At 45.5% G+C, this 19,675-nt stretch overlaps 4 protein-coding genes across 5 annotated transcripts; 1 reads left to right on the top strand and 3 right to left on the bottom strand.

Moving 5' to 3' along the window:
• Positions 1–1,031: 1,031 nt before the first annotated feature.
• On the top strand, positions 1,032–3,265 carry LOC119293434 (aspartic proteinase Asp1-like). The gene is made up of 8 exons (XM_037571922.1): positions 1,032–1,138; positions 1,515–1,632; positions 1,842–2,071; positions 2,158–2,382; positions 2,507–2,654; positions 2,754–2,951; positions 3,051–3,123; positions 3,216–3,265. Exons 1-8 carry the CDS (start codon positions 1,032–1,034, stop codon positions 3,263–3,265), a joined length of 1,149 nt encoding a protein of 382 aa, XP_037427819.1.
• Positions 3,266–3,561: 296 nt separating this feature from the next.
• LOC119295323 (MEIOTIC F-BOX protein MOF-like) lies at positions 3,562–6,260 on the bottom strand. Its single transcript, XM_037573728.1, has 5 exons — positions 6,161–6,260; positions 5,109–6,054; positions 4,837–4,992; positions 4,567–4,745; positions 3,562–3,861 (listed from the first exon to the last, which is right to left on the bottom strand). Coding segments are annotated over exons 2-5 (1,254 nt in total). The 5' UTR covers positions 6,027–6,054; positions 6,161–6,260; the 3' UTR covers positions 3,562–3,860.
• A 5,855-nt stretch (positions 6,261–12,115) lies between these two features.
• On the bottom strand, positions 12,116–12,922 carry LOC119293433 (uncharacterized N-acetyltransferase p20-like). Its single transcript, XM_037571921.1, has one exon. It carries the CDS (start codon positions 12,798–12,800, stop codon positions 12,252–12,254), a length of 549 nt encoding a protein of 182 aa, XP_037427818.1. The 5' UTR covers positions 12,801–12,922; the 3' UTR covers positions 12,116–12,251.
• Positions 12,923–13,766: 844 nt separating this feature from the next.
• Positions 13,767–16,452, bottom strand: LOC119293432 (probable monogalactosyldiacylglycerol synthase 2, chloroplastic). Of its 2 annotated transcripts, none has more exons than XM_037571919.1 (8): positions 16,049–16,452; positions 15,765–15,937; positions 15,507–15,668; positions 15,281–15,422; positions 14,936–15,199; positions 14,800–14,862; positions 14,647–14,721; positions 13,767–14,188 (listed from the first exon to the last, which is right to left on the bottom strand). In XM_037571919.1, exons 1-8 carry the CDS (start codon positions 16,352–16,354, stop codon positions 13,928–13,930), a joined length of 1,446 nt encoding a protein of 481 aa, XP_037427816.1. In that variant the 5' UTR covers positions 16,355–16,452; the 3' UTR covers positions 13,767–13,927. The 2 variants fall into 2 exon arrangements, with proteins under 2 accessions (XP_037427816.1, XP_037427817.1); XM_037571920.1 differs by having other exon boundaries at positions 14,975–15,199.
• Positions 16,453–19,675: the final 3,223 nt, after the last annotated feature.

Raw genomic sequence — 19,675 nt, 5'->3', positions numbered from 1 at the left:
ATAAGAAATGTATAATGCTAAATATACCACATTGCTGACAAAACCACTAATCCTAACCCTAATCTTAACATTAGGCATAACCCTAACCCTAAATCTTAACATTAGGCATAACCCAAGGTTTGTTCACCAACATCACAATGCAACATATTGGAACAACAATACTCAAGAACATCATATTATGGAACCATCTTCAAAACTAGGGTTAGGAACCACATGAACAAAACAATCCAAATAGACAAATCCAACCAATAAAATTTTGTGAGATGAAGGAGGTTACCTCAAGAAACGGAAATGACACCGGATTCATGGACCAATCCAATCGATTTGCAAGGATTTGATAGGGGCTAAGTGAGGGACACAAAGGGGGAAAATGGCAAGAGCTCGGGATAAGCCAAAGGGGGAGAAGAGAGTGAGTGGTGAGTGGTGGGTGAAAGGCCCACGGCCACCTGAAATATCTGCACTAGAAACGCCATAGACGCTGGCGTTTGAAGAAACACTAGATGCCTCGGCGTTTTCGGGCGTTCTCGGCCTGGCAGTGGGCCAGGGAAGAAACACTAGTTGGTTCGGCGTTTAAGTGTTGACCAAAAACGCCACGGGCCCTGGCGTTTCTAAAAGGGTCAAATCATGAAATACTTTCATGTCCGGTTCAGTTTGCGACGATAAACGCTGACAAGGTCAAACAGTGGTTTCGGCCGATAAATATTTTAGATACAGTTTATTCATCAGGTCTGCAGGGTACATCTAACACACACACACACACACACACACACACACACACACACACACACACATATATATAGCAGTTGACAAGATAATTAATGTTGGAACCAGAATTATGCGAAAGGTGAAGAGAATAAGGCTTTTTTTTAGGGTGAAGAGAATAAGGCTTTTGGAGAGGACAGTGCTATAAGTACCTCGGCATCCTTCCCACACACCATAGAAATAGGTGAATTGAGAAGGAAAACCCGATAGATCACACTACCTGCTTTCTCCAGGGACCAGGACTGTCTTCTTCTTCCCACACGGCTACCATGTGGGCCAAGGTCATCGCCATCTTTCTTCTTTTGCTCCAACTCGCGCTGTTGTCCTCCTCCAATTCCATGGTGTTCGAGCTCCGCGGCAACGTCTATCCTATTGGGTATAGATTCTAACTTTTTCTTATGATGGAAGCTACTCTTGTATACTTTTTTCTGTGTAATGGAAGAAACTGTTGGTCTCTAATGTATTAATGTGCAAAAAATGCTGCGATTTTATCCTTGTTGGTAATTTACATGATTTTTCGTTCAGGTGGGGAGCTGCACTGAATTTCATTGCATGTTTCAAATTAATATTTTAACTGAATTCGTATGCAAGTTATCTTGTCCTCTAACTCGATCCTGCTGTTCTCTGTTCCGCTGATTATTTGTTCATTACACTAGAGTTCGGTAGTACATGCAAACGCAACGCGATCTGTGTGCATCAACTTGTATTAGTGCTGCATTTGACACACGCCTTTTCTGCATGTGTAACTACAGCCAGTTCTTCGTTACCATGAGAATCGGGGAGCCGGCAAAGCCCTACTTCCTCCATGTTGACACCGGTAGCGGCCTCACGTGGCTGGAGTGCGACGCCCCTCGCCAGAGCTTCCACAAGGTACGGTGCACCCACGGCTACTTCATTTTTGCTTTAGAGTGTTAGCTATGAGGGCTTATCATCTGTTATGCATGCATGTGGCTCTTGCATATCTTTCGTGTGTCCCAACTCCCAAGTGGTAGTTTCATGCGGTTTTTACTCTTGTATCAAACGCGTGGCGGTGAAATGACTCATGAAATCGACTCGATGGTGGGTAATTCTTGTTACAGGTGCCACATGAGGTGTACAGACCACGATCGAGCAACCGGGTGCCATGCGAGGACGAGCGTTGTGCCATGATGCACAAGGACCTGGACACCGTGCACGACTGCACGGTGCATCCAAACCAATGCGACTACGATATAGTAAGTTACAAGGACGGCTACTCATCCATGGGCGTGCTCTTAGCCGACAAGTTCTCCCTCCCCATGCGCAACGACCGCCCCAACCTTGCCTTCGGGTACATACAAACTCGCCCAATCACATTGCATTGCATTGCATGGAACCGATGCAGTTCGTTGTTCATTTGTGCGCGCATGCATGCAGCTGCGGATATGACCAGCAAGGTGAAAAAGAAGAGCTGGAGGTGGACGGCATCCTCGGGATCGGTAGGGGAACGGGAGACCTCGTCTCGCAGCTCAAGCAACAAGGGTTGATCACCGAGAATGTGGTTGGCCATTGCCTCAGCAGCCATGGAGGGGGCTACCTCTTCTTTGGGGGCGACGTGCCCTCTACTGGTGTAACCTGGCTTCCCATGGTTCAAGAGTACACGTAAGATAGCATCATACATATCAATATATGTACAACGTGCAGATGTCTCTTTTCTTCTCATTTGGTTGCACACATCACATGACATGATGACAATGCTGTTCTTGTTTTTTTCTGTTTCTTTCAGGATTTACTACTCACCTGGCAAAGTAACATGGAACCTCGACGTACTACTGAAATACGAGTTAAGCAAAACGCCGAGGGTTGCTGTCTTTGACAGTGGTAGCGCCTACTCGTATGTGCATATGGACACATACGAGCAGCTTATTCAGGCGGTAGGTTTCACATCACAGCGCATGTCGACTCCCATGCATACATCAGTTTGAATCCAATCACTACCTAACTAGACATGTCACCGATTTTGGGTCTTGCAGGTGGATGTCACTCTCCAGGACTCAACACTTCAGAAGGTGTCTAACGATCCTGAACTGACTCAATGCTGGAGATACAACGAACCAATCAAATCTGTCGACGATGTCAAGCATGAATTCGAACCACTTCAATTGACCTTTACCTATGGCGCTAGCCAGGTCACTCTGGACATCCCTCCTGAAAATTATGTTGTTGTCACGGTAAACCTTGGCTTGGCTCGGTGACTCTAGTGACTACAAGAAATGAATAGCAGAAAATCTTTAGGTAATATGTTTATTACTCTTTTTTATTGATCGCAGGAAAGAGGAAATGTGTGCTTGGGCATCCGTAATGGTTCAGAACACGGGATGGGGGAATTGAACATAATTGGAGGTTTGAAGTTCTATCAAGCATTTCTGCTTTCCAAAACTAGGATAGCGTTCATCAGTTTGTAATGGTTTTCCCATTGATATTCTGTTTTGCAGACATTACAATGCAGAATCATCTCGTGGCATATGACAATGAGAGAGCGTGAATCGGATGGGTTCGTGCATCATGCGATATAATGCCGGGGTCTGCACCTATCATCGCTTCGCGTCTCTAAAGGGTGTGTTTGGTTTGCAGAATAAGTTTAAGTTGTAGTAGGTATCCTCAACCATATGGCTAAGGATACTGACATTTTCTGTTTGGTTGGGAGAGATGTCAAGTGGTTAGAGATGGCCTTTATTTACTTTTTGGTTTAAAGGATGAGTGGCAAAAAAGGAGTCATGGTGAACCTTTTTTATTGTGATGGTGAGCTTACCCCATAACTTGCAAATTTTGCAACATAAAGCAATTGTCGCATGATCTTGTGATGGTACCAATCGTCTACAAACAAAGATTTAACGTATAGACCCTTCCAACAAAAATGAACATATAGACTACACACGCATCCCATGTATTCAAATTCAGATTACAAACAACTTCCCTACATCTGGCTCGAGGCCTGGCCGCACTCTGACTTAGGCCTCATGCGCACACATATGATGCAAGGGAGCAGCTAGCAGCGGCAGCTGAAAAAGCTATATTTCTTCCGAAAAATCAGTCTTCGCTCAAGAAATGAGTCCTGCTATATTCCCTCAAAACTGAAACCTGCCCAAACAATACAAATATTATACTGTAAGTTCAGCCTTCAAAAGGAATAGCATTGTGAAAAATATGAAATTTCATTTGGCTGGTACGCAAACTAGACAAATGAATATAGCGTGTTAAGTCGAGTGAAATAGAACTTCAACCGGACTGACAAACAATCAACTTGATCTCGTATTGCACAGTTGGAAATGTATTAAAGTGGTATTTAATTATCGAAATAAAAGGCCCCCAGTAAAGCAAATCCTGCCTCTTATGCTGAACTGATTTTTTCTCTAATATGCAGCTTCTAGAGATCCTCCAGTATGCTCTACACAACATAACATGCAGTAGTATCGACCACCATACCAGTAACTAGTACTAATAGAGTAATAGGTACAAAGTAATGCTATGACTCAAACAGAGAAATAAATATGATGACACATCTACCAAATTTGCCTGTCGCATCCCACAAGAATAAATAAATAATGCACGTCATAATTCAAATCAAACAACTGCACATCATCTTACGATCATATTTTTGTTGCATGCAGACAATCCTGGCGCACAAATAAGTTTATCACAAAGTGCTAGGGTTCTACCATGGAACGGAATTGGGATGTCTGTAACTAACACTTATCAAATTGTCAAGACAGGTTTTCATTGTTTGCTTTTGTATAACTTACACAGCATGAAGAGTGAAGTTATTTACAGTAAAATCACACTTACTACAGCTTTTGGACATTAATTTTCTCCAGGGATTTGCTGCTGAAGCTCAAGATCTTCAAAATATTATGAATCTGCTCATCAATCATTTGACATTTAACTTCCACTGTCTTAAGGTACTTCAGCGCAAGGGATTGTTCCAAAAAGTCACTGCCTTCTAATTCCATATTGGATTTGGGTTTCTGTAAGAAATAAAATACTTTAAAAGATCAATCATGGATGATAGTTCCATACAGGCAATACACATCGTAATTACGTAGAAGATGTATATACCTGACAGACTTGAAGAGTGAGTTTCTCTAGAAGTGGTGTGTAATGGAGAAAGTACAGTAGTGTTTGGAAGTCAGCAACTAAACACCAGTCACTGAGTAACAAAGATTTTAGCTTACTGAATGCAGGACAGTATCGAAGATCCCTTCTGAACGTAACCTGTGGAAAGCACAAAGAAGTAAGAACAATAATATGTAATGTTCATACAAGATGAAAGGATAACGCAGTGGATATGAAATTTGAACATGTAAGCTCAAAATGAACTGCAAGCATACCATTTGAGAGGAAGCTATCAATTCCAAGCATGTAGCACTAGACAGACCCATAAGATGCACAGAGACGTCGGGTGTACAATCATTGTCTGGATACATATAACACATCCCACATTCACAATCTCCAAAGCCACCTTTATCACAGAAATCACAATATTGCTCATTTTGATGGCCAAGATTCACAGTTGCAGTTTCTAGCAATGGCATGCTTTCAAGGACTGGAGTCACACCGACATAATCATCTAGCTGCAGTGAAATAAGACTTGGAGCAGATATAAGAGTTGGGTGGAATTGCCAACAAAGCTCACAACCAATGATGGTAAGTTGTTTCAAGGATTGGGACAGGATCTGATCAGTAGAGACGACACCATTAGTGATCTTCAGATCTTTCAACACCGAGCAGCTCGAAAAATCAAGCAAGCCACCTTCCAAGCAGAGGCCATTGAGCTCTAATCGCCACAGGTGCCGGGAGAAGAGAGGTCGGTTGGCCAGTTTGACGAACGATTGAAATGGCTCTGCAGTGGCTGGTAGATTAGTGTAGAGCTGGACTTGCAGCAACCGGGTATGGCACTTCAAAACACGGCGGATCCAGCGGTCAATTCGTGCGTCCTCCAGCCGCAAGAACCCGCGGAGATCAAACTCGCACTCGTCCAGTGCGGAGCCGCGGTCGCGGGGCAGAAGCAGCTGGTCCACAAACTCGTTCAGCTTCTCGACACTCCAAAACGCGTCGACGTCGGTGATGCGCAGGCGAGGGATGAGCCTCCAGACGTGGCGCCAGCGCCGGGCGAGCACGCACGTCCGCACGGCTTCCCGCGCCTCAAGCAAGCCAAGCGCGTGCTGCAGCACGGAATCCGGGAGGGCGCTGAGGTGGTCTCCGGTGCTCGAAGGCGATGCCTTTGTGGTCTTGCGCCGGTGAGACATTTGGCCGAACAGGTGGCGGGCGTAGGTTCTACGGAGCAACGACCAACGGGTGCGGCAACCGGAAAGAAGCGGACGGTTCGTTAAGAAAAAGCGGGCAGAGAAGGGAGAGCTTCTCACTCCAAAGACGACTTCACCTTACCGGCCCACCGCAGCTTCCCCGCACGCCGGCGGCAAAGAGTTTGTCGGAGGAAGAAGACGACAGCTTCTGCTCACCGTGTGCCTCTCTCTGCCTTCTTTGGGTTCTTCTCCCACTGGACAGTGGATGGGAAGATTCACAATTATAACCTGAGGAGATGGGGCGTATTTTTTATTCTTTATTAAATACACATTGGGACATGGCTGCACATATACCCGAATTGCAAAAAAAAAACTCCCTCCGTTGCTAAATATAAAGATTTACAATACTAAATGTATAAAATACAAAAATATATTTCACGATGAATCTAGTAATAATGATTTGGTATCCTAGATATTGATATTTTTGTCTGTAAACTTGGTCAAAGTCAGATAAGTTTGACTTTTTAAAAAATAATACACTTTATATTTAGAAACAGGGGGAGTATGAGAGTTTCTCCGATTAAGCATTGTCTAGTGTATCACTCAAGTGTAAAGTTTTGCGATGAAATGATTTTCGTGGTATTCTGAATGAATAAAAACAAAATCGATAAGTACTATATTAAGCTTACTTTTCAGTTTGTCCCCAAACATTACACATGAATGAGTAATACACTGCACACTGCTTGTTTTGAAAAAGTTTCACATTTTTCTACTTTTTATTTTTCTTTCCTAATCACGTGAGCCCAGGTTCCAAAAAGGAAAAAAGTCTGAAACAAATCTTGAAGTTGTAAACGAAAGCTAAATCAAACCCTGAATTTTAAATCCCGGAAATTGGCACTCTGAACTTGTAATCCCGGTCTCTTTTAAACTCTAGACCTGTTTGACACACTAGGAATACTACAATCCCGACCGGGATAACCTGCTATTCTCACGGACGAGAATTTGGGCCGGCCCACTATACCACAACAAAAATTCGTGAAGTCTAAAAAATGCCGCGCATTTCTAAAATTGTTCAAAAGTTAAAAAATGTTCCTGTTTTGTATTTTGACAAAACTTCAATTTCCTTTTGTGTTTTTAAAAAAGTGTTTGGAATTTTGAAATTCTATTCACATTTTTAAAACTATCTGTGATTTTAAAAAAATCACATTTGTCAAAAACTGTTTAGATTTACAATAGTTTTTCACATGCCATGAAATGTTTTAGGATTTTCAAAAATTATGTCACATTTTTCAAAATTTTGAAACCTGAACAAATGCATAAAGAAATGTCACAGCCAAAAAACTGAACCGAGTATGGACACAGCCAAAAACGATGGACCAGTGTCTTATCGCGGCCACATGCAATACAGTACACTCCCGGTTTTATTTTCCTTCGCAATAATTCATCTCCTACCGCTAGTCCATTCTGGAGTAGTCTCCAAATCTCTACTCCTAATGGAGCAGTTGGTAGTCTCGCTTCCAGGTTTTTTTTCGTCCCACCACTTTCGTCCGGTTTTTTTCGTAGGTTAACCGTCGTAGATTTTTTTCGATGATGGTTTCTTATTCACCGGTTTATTTACCCCTCAGCTCTTTTCTTGCAAATCAGCACTTTTCAAACGTGCACGCAATCACGGATCTAAATTTACTAACTTATCCAAATCAACCGATACCTTCCATTATTGCAAATTTCTTTAGGAAACAAATAATAGATTTTAAGGAAACAAATAAAAGATTTTAAAGACACATCATACTTTACTAATAATCACTAAAAATCAAATCTAAATTAATTAACCTTACCTTAAATCACTCAATCACTTTAATTAGAAAACATTTTCTTTCCTAACTGCACCTCGCTTAGTGTGCACATAACAATCCGAAGTCATTAGAGTCACATGATTGAATCCATTTATTTAGAGCGACATGATTGCGTTCCGGGATGGAGGCCATGATTTCGTCGAGGTCGTTGCTGCCTCCTACACTCAGGGTGTGTCGCCGAGATCGAGGCGAGCATGAGGAGCTGTGGCCACCGCCATGGTCACCTCATCGCAGGGGATGGAGCACGCCGTCGGCCTACAGCTTGTGGAGATCAGCATTTTCTAAACGTGCACGCAATCACGGATTTAAATTTACTAACTTATCCAAATCAACTGATATCTTCTATTATTGCAAATTTCTTTAGGAAATAAATAATATATTTTAAGGAAACAAATAAAAGATTTTAAAGACGCATAGTACTTTACTAACAATCACTAAAAATCAAATCTAAATTAATTAACCTTACCTTAAATCACTCAATCACTTTAATTAGAGAACATTTTCTTTCCTAACTGCATCCCGCTTAGTGTGCACATAACAATCCGAAGTAATTAGAGTCACATGATTGAATCCATTTATTTAGAGCGACATGATTCCGTTTCGGGATGGAGGCCATGATTTCGTCGAGGTCGTTGCTGCCTCCTACACTCAGGGTGTGTCGTCAAGATCGAGGCGAGCATGAGGAGCTGTGGCCACCGCCATGGTCACCCCATCGCAGGGGATGGAGCACGCCGTCGGCCTACAGCTTGTGGAGATCACTGTTGCTCTTCAGGTCGAGTGGTGACCGGATCTTGCCGATGTGTCCCTCCCCGACGACCTCCTCTTCGCCCGGTTGGCCGGCATGAATCTTGCCACTACTGCCCTCAACTTCTCTGCCTCGAGCTCGACGGTCAGCCACCATGGATCCCCCAGCTGGAGGGTCACGTGAACCAGCCGTCCTCCCATGCTGCAGCGGCGAGAAGGTGACATGGCTCTCCGTACACGAAGAGTGGAGTGTGGAGTTCGGTCAAGTACTTATATATTTGGCCTCTACTGTTGATCCATGTACATGGAGAAGAACAGACAACCGCTCATTCATGCTTCGTTCCACTCCTTTGCGCTACATTACTGGAGGTGACATTTTCCTATCTCTCTATGTTGTAACAAGCCTGTTGCCTGCATAGTTAATGGATTTTTTATTTAAATTATCGCTGCTTAGTGCTTTGTTGCAATTGTTCACGCAAGATTCTTATATATAATCTGAGCGTATGTAGGCATACTTAGCTTTGCTATTCCATTTTCTTGGCGCATAGAAATAAGAGTATTGTCCAGGTTAGGTATTCAATTGAGTATGGTATTTGGATTGCTATCAGAATGTCTTTTCTATGCATGTGATTTCTCACATCTGGTTATAATATTTGTGAAGACATGCATTGCACGTGCACTTGGAAGCGGGCCCGTGGCCCGCGCTGGACGGCGCCGACGCCGACCCGAGCCACCTCGTCCGCGTATTCTTGGAGCTGTGGCTGGTCGATTTACATGAAATTAATTCCCTCAGTTCTGGTGGCAAATATAATACACATAATCCATATTGTTATGCACTAGCGTGTATGTGTGAAATAGATGGATTATGGTCCCGTACCCAATAAGATGGATATGTGTGTGTGTTAGAGAGAGAGGGAGAGGGGGATAGAGAGTGAGGAAGACGGAGAGAGAGTGTGTGTCTCTGTGTGTGTGAGGATTTGATGGTAAAAAAGGTTGCCAATGTCGTAATATTGAACTCTTAAAGTTAATGTGGCCCCGTTGCAACGCACGGGCGTTCTTCTAGTATGAATCAGGTTTTAGAGTGTAGCTCCGCCACTGGCCGCAAGTAGCAAATCCAGCCACTCAAAAATGTACGTAGCATTTCAAAAAAAAAGAGTATGTACAATGTAAATAATATTCGCGTGATTCAAACAAATGTTTCGTCCATTCAGAAAATGTAACATTTCAAGAATGTTCACGAGTTTAAAAAAATGTGCTTGTGACATATTTGGAAAGAAGTGTATGCAATGTAAAAAAAGTTTGCGTGATGTAAAAAAAATGTGTCATGCCCTTATAAGAATATACGTGACATGTATTTGAAAAAAAGTGTATACAATTTTAAAAATGTTTAGCAATGTAGAAAATGTTCGTGTAGTTTAATAAAATGTATATTGTTGTTAAGAAATGAAAAACATGTATTTGGAAAAATATTACCATGTATTCGATTTTTTAAAACATGCATTTAGAAAATGTAAATAATTTATCTAAAATATGTTGAAAGTGTATAAAAAATATTTGCGCTAAAAATTTACATTGGGTACTGAGAATAATTAGAAATGAGTAAAAAAACAAAACCGGTTACCGGTAAAGAAACAAAACAAAAGAAAAAAAGAAAACAATATGAAGAAAATCAAGAAAGAAACAAAACAAACAAAAAGTATTACAAAGAAAGAAAAATCAGTGAAAAAACAAAATATAACGAAGGAAAAAACCAAAGAAAAGAAATCAAACAAAGAAAACCAGACCAGCGTGAGAGACTGCGCCAATGGGCCGGCCCAATTCAGCATATACCTGCTAAATCCTCCCAAGGTTCAAAGTAGACCGGGATCAGAAAGTTTGATGTGCTGATTTCAGGGATTGGAAGTTCAGGGTTTGATTTAGATTTCGCCTATAAATTCAAGGTTTGTTTCAGACTTTTTCCTTTCAAAAATCGGCACAGTACCGTTTTCTCCTTATATAGTTGACTCAGCTATGTTGTGTTGGGTTAGATTTTCATTGCGACCATGTGCCTATCTCTTTGGGAAACGTTTTACGTCGGTGCACCGGCCGAAGCTAGCGCCGGTCTGACGTGGGACGTTGGATCGATCTGGATTAAAACGGGTAGAGCCGTATCACGCGCTTTATGGCCCCACCCACGACACCTTATCTTCTCAGCGTCTCTCTCCTCCACTCGTTTCCCCCGCACTTGAACGCAATCCCCTCATCCTCTCTTCTTTCCCAACGAGAGCACATGTCCATGGCTACTCCTGCTAGCCTCCAACCTCATGCTGCCATGAGGGCATTCCCAAGCTTGTCCCCCTCTCCTTCTTTTTTCTACCTCGGAAACGGGACATTTGCTGCATAGTCGCTTCGGCATGCTCCGATGGGGGCTCCATGGCATGCTACGACCGGGCTCCGCGGCATGTTGAAACCGACGGCAAAAAATGTTGGAACTGGCAACTCCCGCTGTTGGAAACGGCAACAAAAAATGCTACAGCACGAAAGTTGGGGCGGCCGCTGCGCAATACTGAAAGCTGGAACTTACGATCTATAATGTTACAATCCGCGTTGCCGAAAGCTTCAATCGAAGACGACAAGAATCGATCGCCGATCACCGTGCAACCACAGAAGCTGCAACCGGTCATGAAAAAAGTTTCAACCGGTTAGAAAAAAGCTTCAGCCGGCGATACAAAAAGCTTCAACAAGCGAGTGCAAAACGGAAAAAGCTGCAATCATTGACATAAAAGCTTCAACTATATATTTGAAAAGCTTCGACTAGAGGGACGAGCCATTGATGCACATGGCGTTTTTTCTGTGCATCAATGGAGCTGGGACGGATGCTGGAACCGACGCGCAGCCATTGCTGGAACGGGTGGCACCATTTTTTTTGCTGCGTACGGAAGTCGATTTTGCTGCATAGAAGGGGTGGACCAGTGGGCGCCGGTGTCGCAACCGGCGAACCGCGACAACGCGGCGAGCCGCCGGTGCTTCGAGGTCGCGCGTCCATGGAGAGGTGCTACGTCCGCTTATCGGCGGGAGCTGCAACCGGCACGGCAATGCCTCAACAACGGAACTCGACGAATAAGGCTATGGTGTTGCCCTCGCAGCCATGGCGGCACCCTCGCGTAGGAGCTCAACGACCCCATGGCCACGGCGACGGGAAGCGATGCTACTACGGGGGTGTTGGACGGCGTCGCGGGGTGAGATGGGGGCGGCGCACGCGCGAGAAGAATGGAGGTCCGTGCTAAGCGGAGCGTTGATTAGTTTTGTTAGAGGAACGATGTGTTGCATCCGTTTTAAGTGGTGGGATCCAACGAACTGCATGGCTATAATCGCACGGTGCGCATGCGACCGGCCGAATTTTCGGCCTGCCTGCCGGCGCCTAATACTGGCCTATCTCTTTTTGCCTACTTTTGAGTTCTTTTACCACTGGACAGTGGACCCGAAGATTCATAATTATTATGGATCGGAGAAAGGGAGTAGTACTTGTCTACACCAAAATACAGAGACACAGAGGTAGTAACTTTTTAATCTCCATGAGCTACGTACATTGCACATGGTATCCGATTTTGTTTTCACGTCATATGAACCACACGCAGGTTACAAGCATGAATCAAACGAGCAGTGCGTCCGTGGAGATGAAGCTGTAGATGGCCATGTCCCTGACGGCGCCCTTGACCACGCAGTACCTCCGCAGCACGGCCTCCCGCCGGAACCCGGCCTTCTCCAGCACGCGCTGCGACGCGACGTTGCACACGTCCACCAGCGCCTCCAGGCGCTCCAGGCCCTCTACCTCCCCGAACACCGCGGCGACCGCCCGCCTCACGGCGGCCGTGGCCACGCCCTTGCCCCAGTGCGCGCGCGCCAGCACGTACCCGAGCTCGGCGCGGCACGCGTCCGCCGTCGGCGACACGGACACCGAGCCGACGGGGCGGTCGCCGCCGGGGAGGCATACGGCGCGGAACCAGGGGTGCGGCAGCGCGACGTCCCGGAGGAACGCGAGCAGAGCTTCGCGGGACGTGTAGGGGTCCCACGTCATGAAGGCCGTGACCTCCGGATCCGACACCCACGCCATCATGGCGTCGACATCGGCGAGGTCGAACGGCCGGAGGGTCACCTCTTGCGCGCCTTCCGTCGTCTTGGCGGGCGCTTCCTGCTCCATTCCCCAGCCTATCTTGTTTGGACTTTTGGACACGGTGACTTGAGAAGTTGGATGTACGGAGTAGTTAGTGGTCGAACTAATCTATACTCTGCGAACTGGTCGCCGGAGTCTCCAAGGCTCCAAGAGCACGGCCAATTTGGGTGTTGTGATGTGTACCGGCATGACACGAGCTGTCGTCGTCGCCGTCAGTATATTGGAATTTAGATAGAGAAATATTGATCGAGCACGCAACAACCAGCGTGAGGAAAAAAACTTTACAAATTCATCTTCTTTTTTTTCTTTTTTTTGAGGGGACAAATTCTGAGTTCCTCACCTTTAGGATCTTGCTTTCTCCTTGTGTGATTATGATACCCCACGGACCACTGGAGTGGAATATGGTTTTAATTGAGAGATTGGTTGATTTAAGCTTGATTCCAAAAGGATGTTATGCTGGTGTTTGTTGTTGGTTGAGTTATTGAGTTTGCGAGTTTATCCTCTAATACGTGTATGTCGAGAATCCAGCCCAATAGCCCATAGTATGTAGTAATATTGGTATCAAACTCGGGCGGCAAAACATGTATGACAATGACAATACCTTTAGCAATGTATGTTTTTTTTAGCAAAAGAGGAGCCCTCTCCCTACGATTTCATATAAACAAATCAACTGGTGTTTTACAAGCAACTGCGCTACAACTACTCCCTCCGTTTCAAAATAGATGACTCAACTTTATACTAATTTTAGTACAATGTTGGGTCATTTATTTCGGAACGAATGGAGTACTAAGTACTACTCCCTCTGCCTTATTAAAAAAAAGTACTACTCCCTCTGTCCCAGGGAGTATATGTTTATCAAGCAATAATTTCGTCCAGAAAAACACATTTCACATTCCAATTACCAATAGTCCAATACAAGCAGTCAAGCACTACAGAAGCACCAACACAGATTTTTTTTAATTTTTGTTTTTAGAAAAGGAGCACCAACATAGATTATTATTTATTTTTTTAGAAAAGGAGCACCAACATAGATGTTCCATCCAGTTATGTACATGGTATATACATGTTCTTCAGCAGGCAGCCAAGCCGAGGCACAGCCAAGTTTGAAGGCATATTCACTTTGCAGAGTATATTCTGCAAAAGGTTCCGCGAGTTCATATATGATATGAGAATTGTGAGGTCAAGGAGTAGGGGATCCGGGTTAGAGCAGCAGGTTGCGGCTGGAGCTTGTGGATGTCCCTCACGATGTCGAACACCGCTTCGGGCTGCGCTAGCTTCAGCGCATTGCGGGAGTACCTCCTGAGCTCGTCAGTTTCTGTGGTAAACCACCGGGCAACTTGTCTCGCAGCCTCCCTTGGGTCCTTGCAGAACACACCGGCGCCGTTATCGACCACGTAAGGCACATTCCCTACTTCCTGGATGATAAAAGATTACGCCTAAATGTTAGCTAGAGACATACTTGATAAGATCTCGGTGGAAGTAACCACTAGTGAATGACAATGGCAACAAACAGTCACTCTCAGATGGCCTACCCAATAATGGAAATGTAATCAGCACTCGTAGTTAGTTGAGCTAGTTTAGTTACCCCGCAAAATTTATAGATCGACTAAATCTTTTCAGAAAAGATAAATCCCAAATGTTCGGATTTTGCACATGGCAAATCGAACGTTTTTTATGCAACTTTAGTTAATGTGAGGATGGCAAGTTTAGTTGGCACGCATGGCCTACCCAACAATGGAAATATATTCAACACTCAAAAGGGAAGAAAAAAAAGTTGAGCTAGCCTAATTTGTTTGGACCGACTAAATCATTTTGATAGGGTCGTATAATCGTATATAAATTCAAAAATTACTGTACTGGCACAGGCATAGACCTGTCCGGGGATGAAGTCGTTGAGAATAATTGGAAGTCCTCTTATCAAGGCTTCTGCAATTGTACCAGGGCCAGCCTGCAAGTGCCCCAGAAATGCATCAGTCAGATCAGATTCCAGTTCCAGTAATGAAGAGTCATAAGGCATAACATATACCTTAGTGATGATGCAGTCGCAAGAGCCCATCCACTTCTCCATCTGCTTCTCGAACCCCATAACCTGAAGACAAAACGCTCGAAAAGTTCAGTCAGCACCAACCAAACAGTCGCTTGCAGCAGAGGGAGGCATCCACCTGAAATGCGCATCTTAGATTCGGCATCTGCAATGGTACCTTGACAGGGACCTTCCATGTCAGGGACTGCAAGGTGGACCGCAGCGCCTGATTCCTGCCGCATACGACCACGACCTGCCCGGCCGGCCGGCGTCTCCGGTGATCGTAGAGCTCGTGGCCGAGGGCCTTGGCTGTCTCCTCCACCGGGCCCATCCCCTCGCCGCCTCCCATCAGCAGAACAGCGGGTAGTTCAGGGTGCAGGCCAAGTTCTTTCCTCAGCTCATCCTGTCAACCAACCAAGCAGAGTTCAAGAGCTGATTGGACCCGGCAATGGCAGAAGAATGCGAAGCTCGAAGACATGCCCACCTTGTCGAGCACGGCGCGGCAGAAGGATGGTCTGATCGGCAGCCCGTACACGCGGATTTGGGACGGGTCGAGCCCGCGGGTCAGGGCCCTCTTCGCCACCTCGGCCGACGGGCAGTAGCACCTTGTCACGCCGTGGTGGAACCTGCCAAGTTCATGGTTTCAGATGCTCCTCCTGAATCCTGATCAGTTAAGAAAATCCCCAGTTTGCACCATGCCGGTTGCTTACCATGTCGGGTGGCAGGTGTTGAGGTCGGTGATGACGGTGAAGAACGGGACCTTGGGCTGCAGGCTCTGCCACTTGAGCACCCACAGCGGGATGTGCTGCATCAGAGGGTGCACGCTGATGATCACGTCCGGCTTGTACTTCATCATCCCGGCCACCACCTCACTGAAACAAAATAACAAATCAGAACAACAACACACACAATCCGGTCGTGCATTGTCGCTGTCAAATCGACGGCAGGCCATGCAATCGAGTTCGTACTTGGCGTAGAGGTAGGCGAGGGCGGTGAGGTACATTCCGTGAACCCAGCGCGGGGAGGTGCCGTGGAAGGCCACCTTCCAGAGCCGGACATGGCGGATCATGAACTTGTACGACCGCTCCATGTCGTTCAGCGGCCAGCCGCCGTACTCTTTCCCCAAATCTCTGACGAACACCTGCGCTGACCAACCAGCAGCAAACCAAATTTAATTTAACAAAATGACATTTTGGAGGGCGAAACTGAAGCTGTAACTTGCGAGAGCAGAGCGAAACTGAAGGATTAGGACCTGGTAGGCGTCGCCGAAATCGAGGCGGAAGGCGTCCCGGAGAGCCTCGGCGGAGGCGCGGTGGCCGCCGCCGGTGTCGCTCATGAGGATGAGCACGTTCCTCGCCGCCTTCCCTCCGACGCTGCCGTCAGTGGCGGGCGTGCGGGAGAGGGATACGCTCCCAGTGGCCTCGGCGAGCGCGGCGGCGAGGCCTTGACCGGGAATCCCGTCGTAGAAGGCGCAGCGAAGGGGCTTGTGTAGCTGGCGGCCCCCGCCGAGCATTGCGTCGCGTATGGTGCGCCGGTGGCTGGGGACCGAGATCACCATGGCGCCGCTCCTTGGGTTCTATGAGCTCGTCTCAGACTGCGAGCCTGCCCTTCGCCGTCGGCCTGAATCCTTGACGCCGGCGGGGAAGAGCGCTTTATTAGAGCTCTGCTGTGGGTTTATTGCACTCCGCCCCCTGATGTAAGCCATATTTACTTACTCTCTGCAGGAATCTACCGCGTAATATTCCTTTTCGGGAGCTGTTTTAGACGAGTATAATAATTCATCATGGAAATTAACAGAAACACCACATGCATATACGCCCGCACAGATTTTGGCATGTGTTTCAAGAAGGAAAATAAGTAGTACTAAATCAGATGATACATTTTCATTTCGGAGGAATATAGGTTGAACAAGTATCATCCAGTTAATATGTATAGTACTAAACGTAGTGAGTTATCTAAAAAAAACTTTATATGACAGTGAGAGTGATGACTTGTCCGTAAATACGCTAATGTGTAGGGGTGCACGTAAAAAGGCTGAGTTTGGCTGGTGACTTGAAGGCAAAGTAGATGGGAGGGGGGAACGGAACGGCTGGATGATTGCTTGGAGCAGCGTGCTGAGCGGGAGGCGAGAGGATGATTCTGCGAGAGATGCTGGAATTATGCCGTGCTGCCTCTTGTTCAGTGATCTCTTTAAGTCGTCTCCCAACTTGTCAGGCAATTACGGTTCTATTGACAAGTACTCCCTCCGTCCTTTAAAGAGTGTATTTCCAACTTTGTTGGAGTGTCAAACTATTTTAAAGTTTGACCGAGTTTGTGCAAAAATATATTAATGTTTGTGAAATCAAATAGGTATATGATGAAAGTATATTTTATCACGAATCTAATGCTACTAATTTGATGGCATAAATGTTGATGTATTATTATATAAACACGGTCAAATATAAAAAAGTTTGACTTTCCAAAAAAGTTGGAAGTACACTCTTTAAAAAACGGAGGGAGTAAGTATTTTCTAATCCACAGAGTGTAATTTTATAGGACACGGACAGATTTTTAGGAATGACAAATCGAATGATTTTCATGGTAAATCATGTCCGCCGAATGACTAGTTTAATTGACGAGTATAGCAAATCCATATCAGTTCATATTTTTTACCAGAGAATTGCCGTGCTTGCAAACTAAAATTATCATCACCGAGGCAATATAAATTGTTGTAGAAAACGTTAGATTTGCCATGCCTATTTTTGATGTTATATTCTAAGCTAGAGTGTATAATGGTTACACTACAAAAAAATACACTTCCATGATGATACATGTTTGTTACAGTAGGTCGCGTTTTTTGTCGTGCATGTACATTTATAATAATTTTATGACAGAATCAAGATAGTTATACCTGTGCTATCGTAGAAGTGTTCCATGACATTATTAAAATTATCATCACGAAAGTGTCCACTTTCATGACGATAAATCGCGCGTCACAGAAGTGCTTTCGTGAAGGGTGACCGACACGTGGCATCCACCGTAACGGAACGCCGTTAAGCTATTGGGTCGGGTTTTGAATCCGATAACCCGTTAACAGCCCCGACCAATGGGGATTTTCCACGTGTAAAATCATTATTGGCTGGAGGAAACACGTGTCGGCTTATCGTTGGGACAGATATCACCCACTCATTAGACAGAAGGCGCCTATGATACATCGACACGTGGCATGGCCCAACAAAGGCCCATTCCTGTGAAAAGGTCGGCCCGTTTGACTTGGTCAAAAGGTGGCGGGCCGGCCCATGGAAATCCTGTTAACGGCATGTTCGCGTATAGCCCATTTACAACCCGCTAACACAAGGCCCGTTACACCCTATCCGAATTAGGCCTAGTAGCGTCATCTGGGCCATCCAATATGATTCCAGCCCGTTTTCATTTCTGGCCCATGTATGGACCATGACGTCTTTCGGCCCATATGAGGCCCTTTGTAACTCTTGGCCCATTAACGCCCCGTGGTGAAACTCGCCCGTAATGAACAGTGTATCACTTTACACCCATTAACGGCCCGTGGCCAAACTGGCCCGTAATGAACAGTGTATCACTTTATACCCATTAACGGCCCGTTATTTCATTGGGCCGTTTCCAGCCCAAGTTATCTTTTGGCCTTCTCACGGCCCATTGATTCTTGGGCTCATTTGCAGCATTCGGTTACATACGGCCTGTTATTGTCATTTTCTGCTTGTGGGCCAAATTCAGCCTGTCGTTACAGTCGGCCCGTTTATGGACCGTTAATACGTTGGGCCGTTTTCATGTAAAAAAACCCGTTGGGCTGTTTTCATAGAGTTATCAAATACGGCCTATTAACGGCCCGTTATGGTCCACGAATAGTATGGCCCATGATTGGCAAAATAATGATATGCCCCGTAGAAGGCCCATGGATCCCATGGCCCGTATGAGGCTCATGGATCGTACGGCCCGTAGAAGGCTCATGGATCGTACGGCCCGTAGAAGGCCCATGGACCCTACGGCCCGTAGAAGGCTCATGATCATACGGCCCGTAGAAGGCCCATGGACCATACGGCCCGTAGAAGGCCCATGGATCCTAAGGCCCGTATAGAAGGCCGATGGATCCTATGGCCCGTATAGAAGGCCAATGGATCCTACGGCCGGAAGAAGGCCCATGAATCATACGACCCGCAGGAGGCCCATGATTACAACAGTCCATGCGTTGCCATGATTATTTTGGCCTAGTTACCAAAAATAGGCTATTGTGGCCACTAGAAAAACACAGAAAAAGAACTGCAGTGACTACAAGAAAACAACTAAACAAGACAATAAGGAAATAAATAAGCAAGCAATTAACGCTAGCCTATTATCTCTATTACACATATTACATCCACTGGGCATCAAAGTTTGCCACCAGTGCAAATATAGCGAACAAAGCAGCATATTACATACACTAGCCGTCAAAATTGGCCACCAGTGCAAATAAACGCGGCAGCAAAACAAGAGCATAATTGAAACAACTTCAGAAGAGCTCAAGAAACATTATCTTGGGTATCCACCATGCTGGCAATAAGCTTAGCAAGCTTATTAGCTTTGTCCTGTTTGGCGCTAAAATTATCCAACGCTTGCTGTTGCACCAGAGAGTATGCATCTGAATGCTCTAGGGACTTCCATAGTCCTTCCGCTTCTTGTCGCAGCACAGCTGATCGATATCTTTCAGCTTGTAGTTGAGACTCAAGAAACCGAACTGATTCAGACAGTGAGTTTGAATAGCTTGTGCAAGCAGTAGTGGCCAGTAACTCGAACAGTAAACCAAGACAGGACTTTGGGATTGTCTCGCTGTCTTCAAGATAGTCTTCCTTAGCTGTTTTATCAGCTTTGTTGGATACCAACAAGG

This window comes from Triticum dicoccoides, chromosome 4B (assembly GCF_002162155.2).
Source record: "Triticum dicoccoides isolate Atlit2015 ecotype Zavitan chromosome 4B, WEW_v2.0, whole genome shotgun sequence".
Lineage (NCBI taxonomy): Eukaryota > Viridiplantae > Streptophyta > Magnoliopsida > Poales > Poaceae > Triticum > Triticum dicoccoides.
This window is presented reverse-complemented; position numbering and strand designations above follow the sequence as displayed.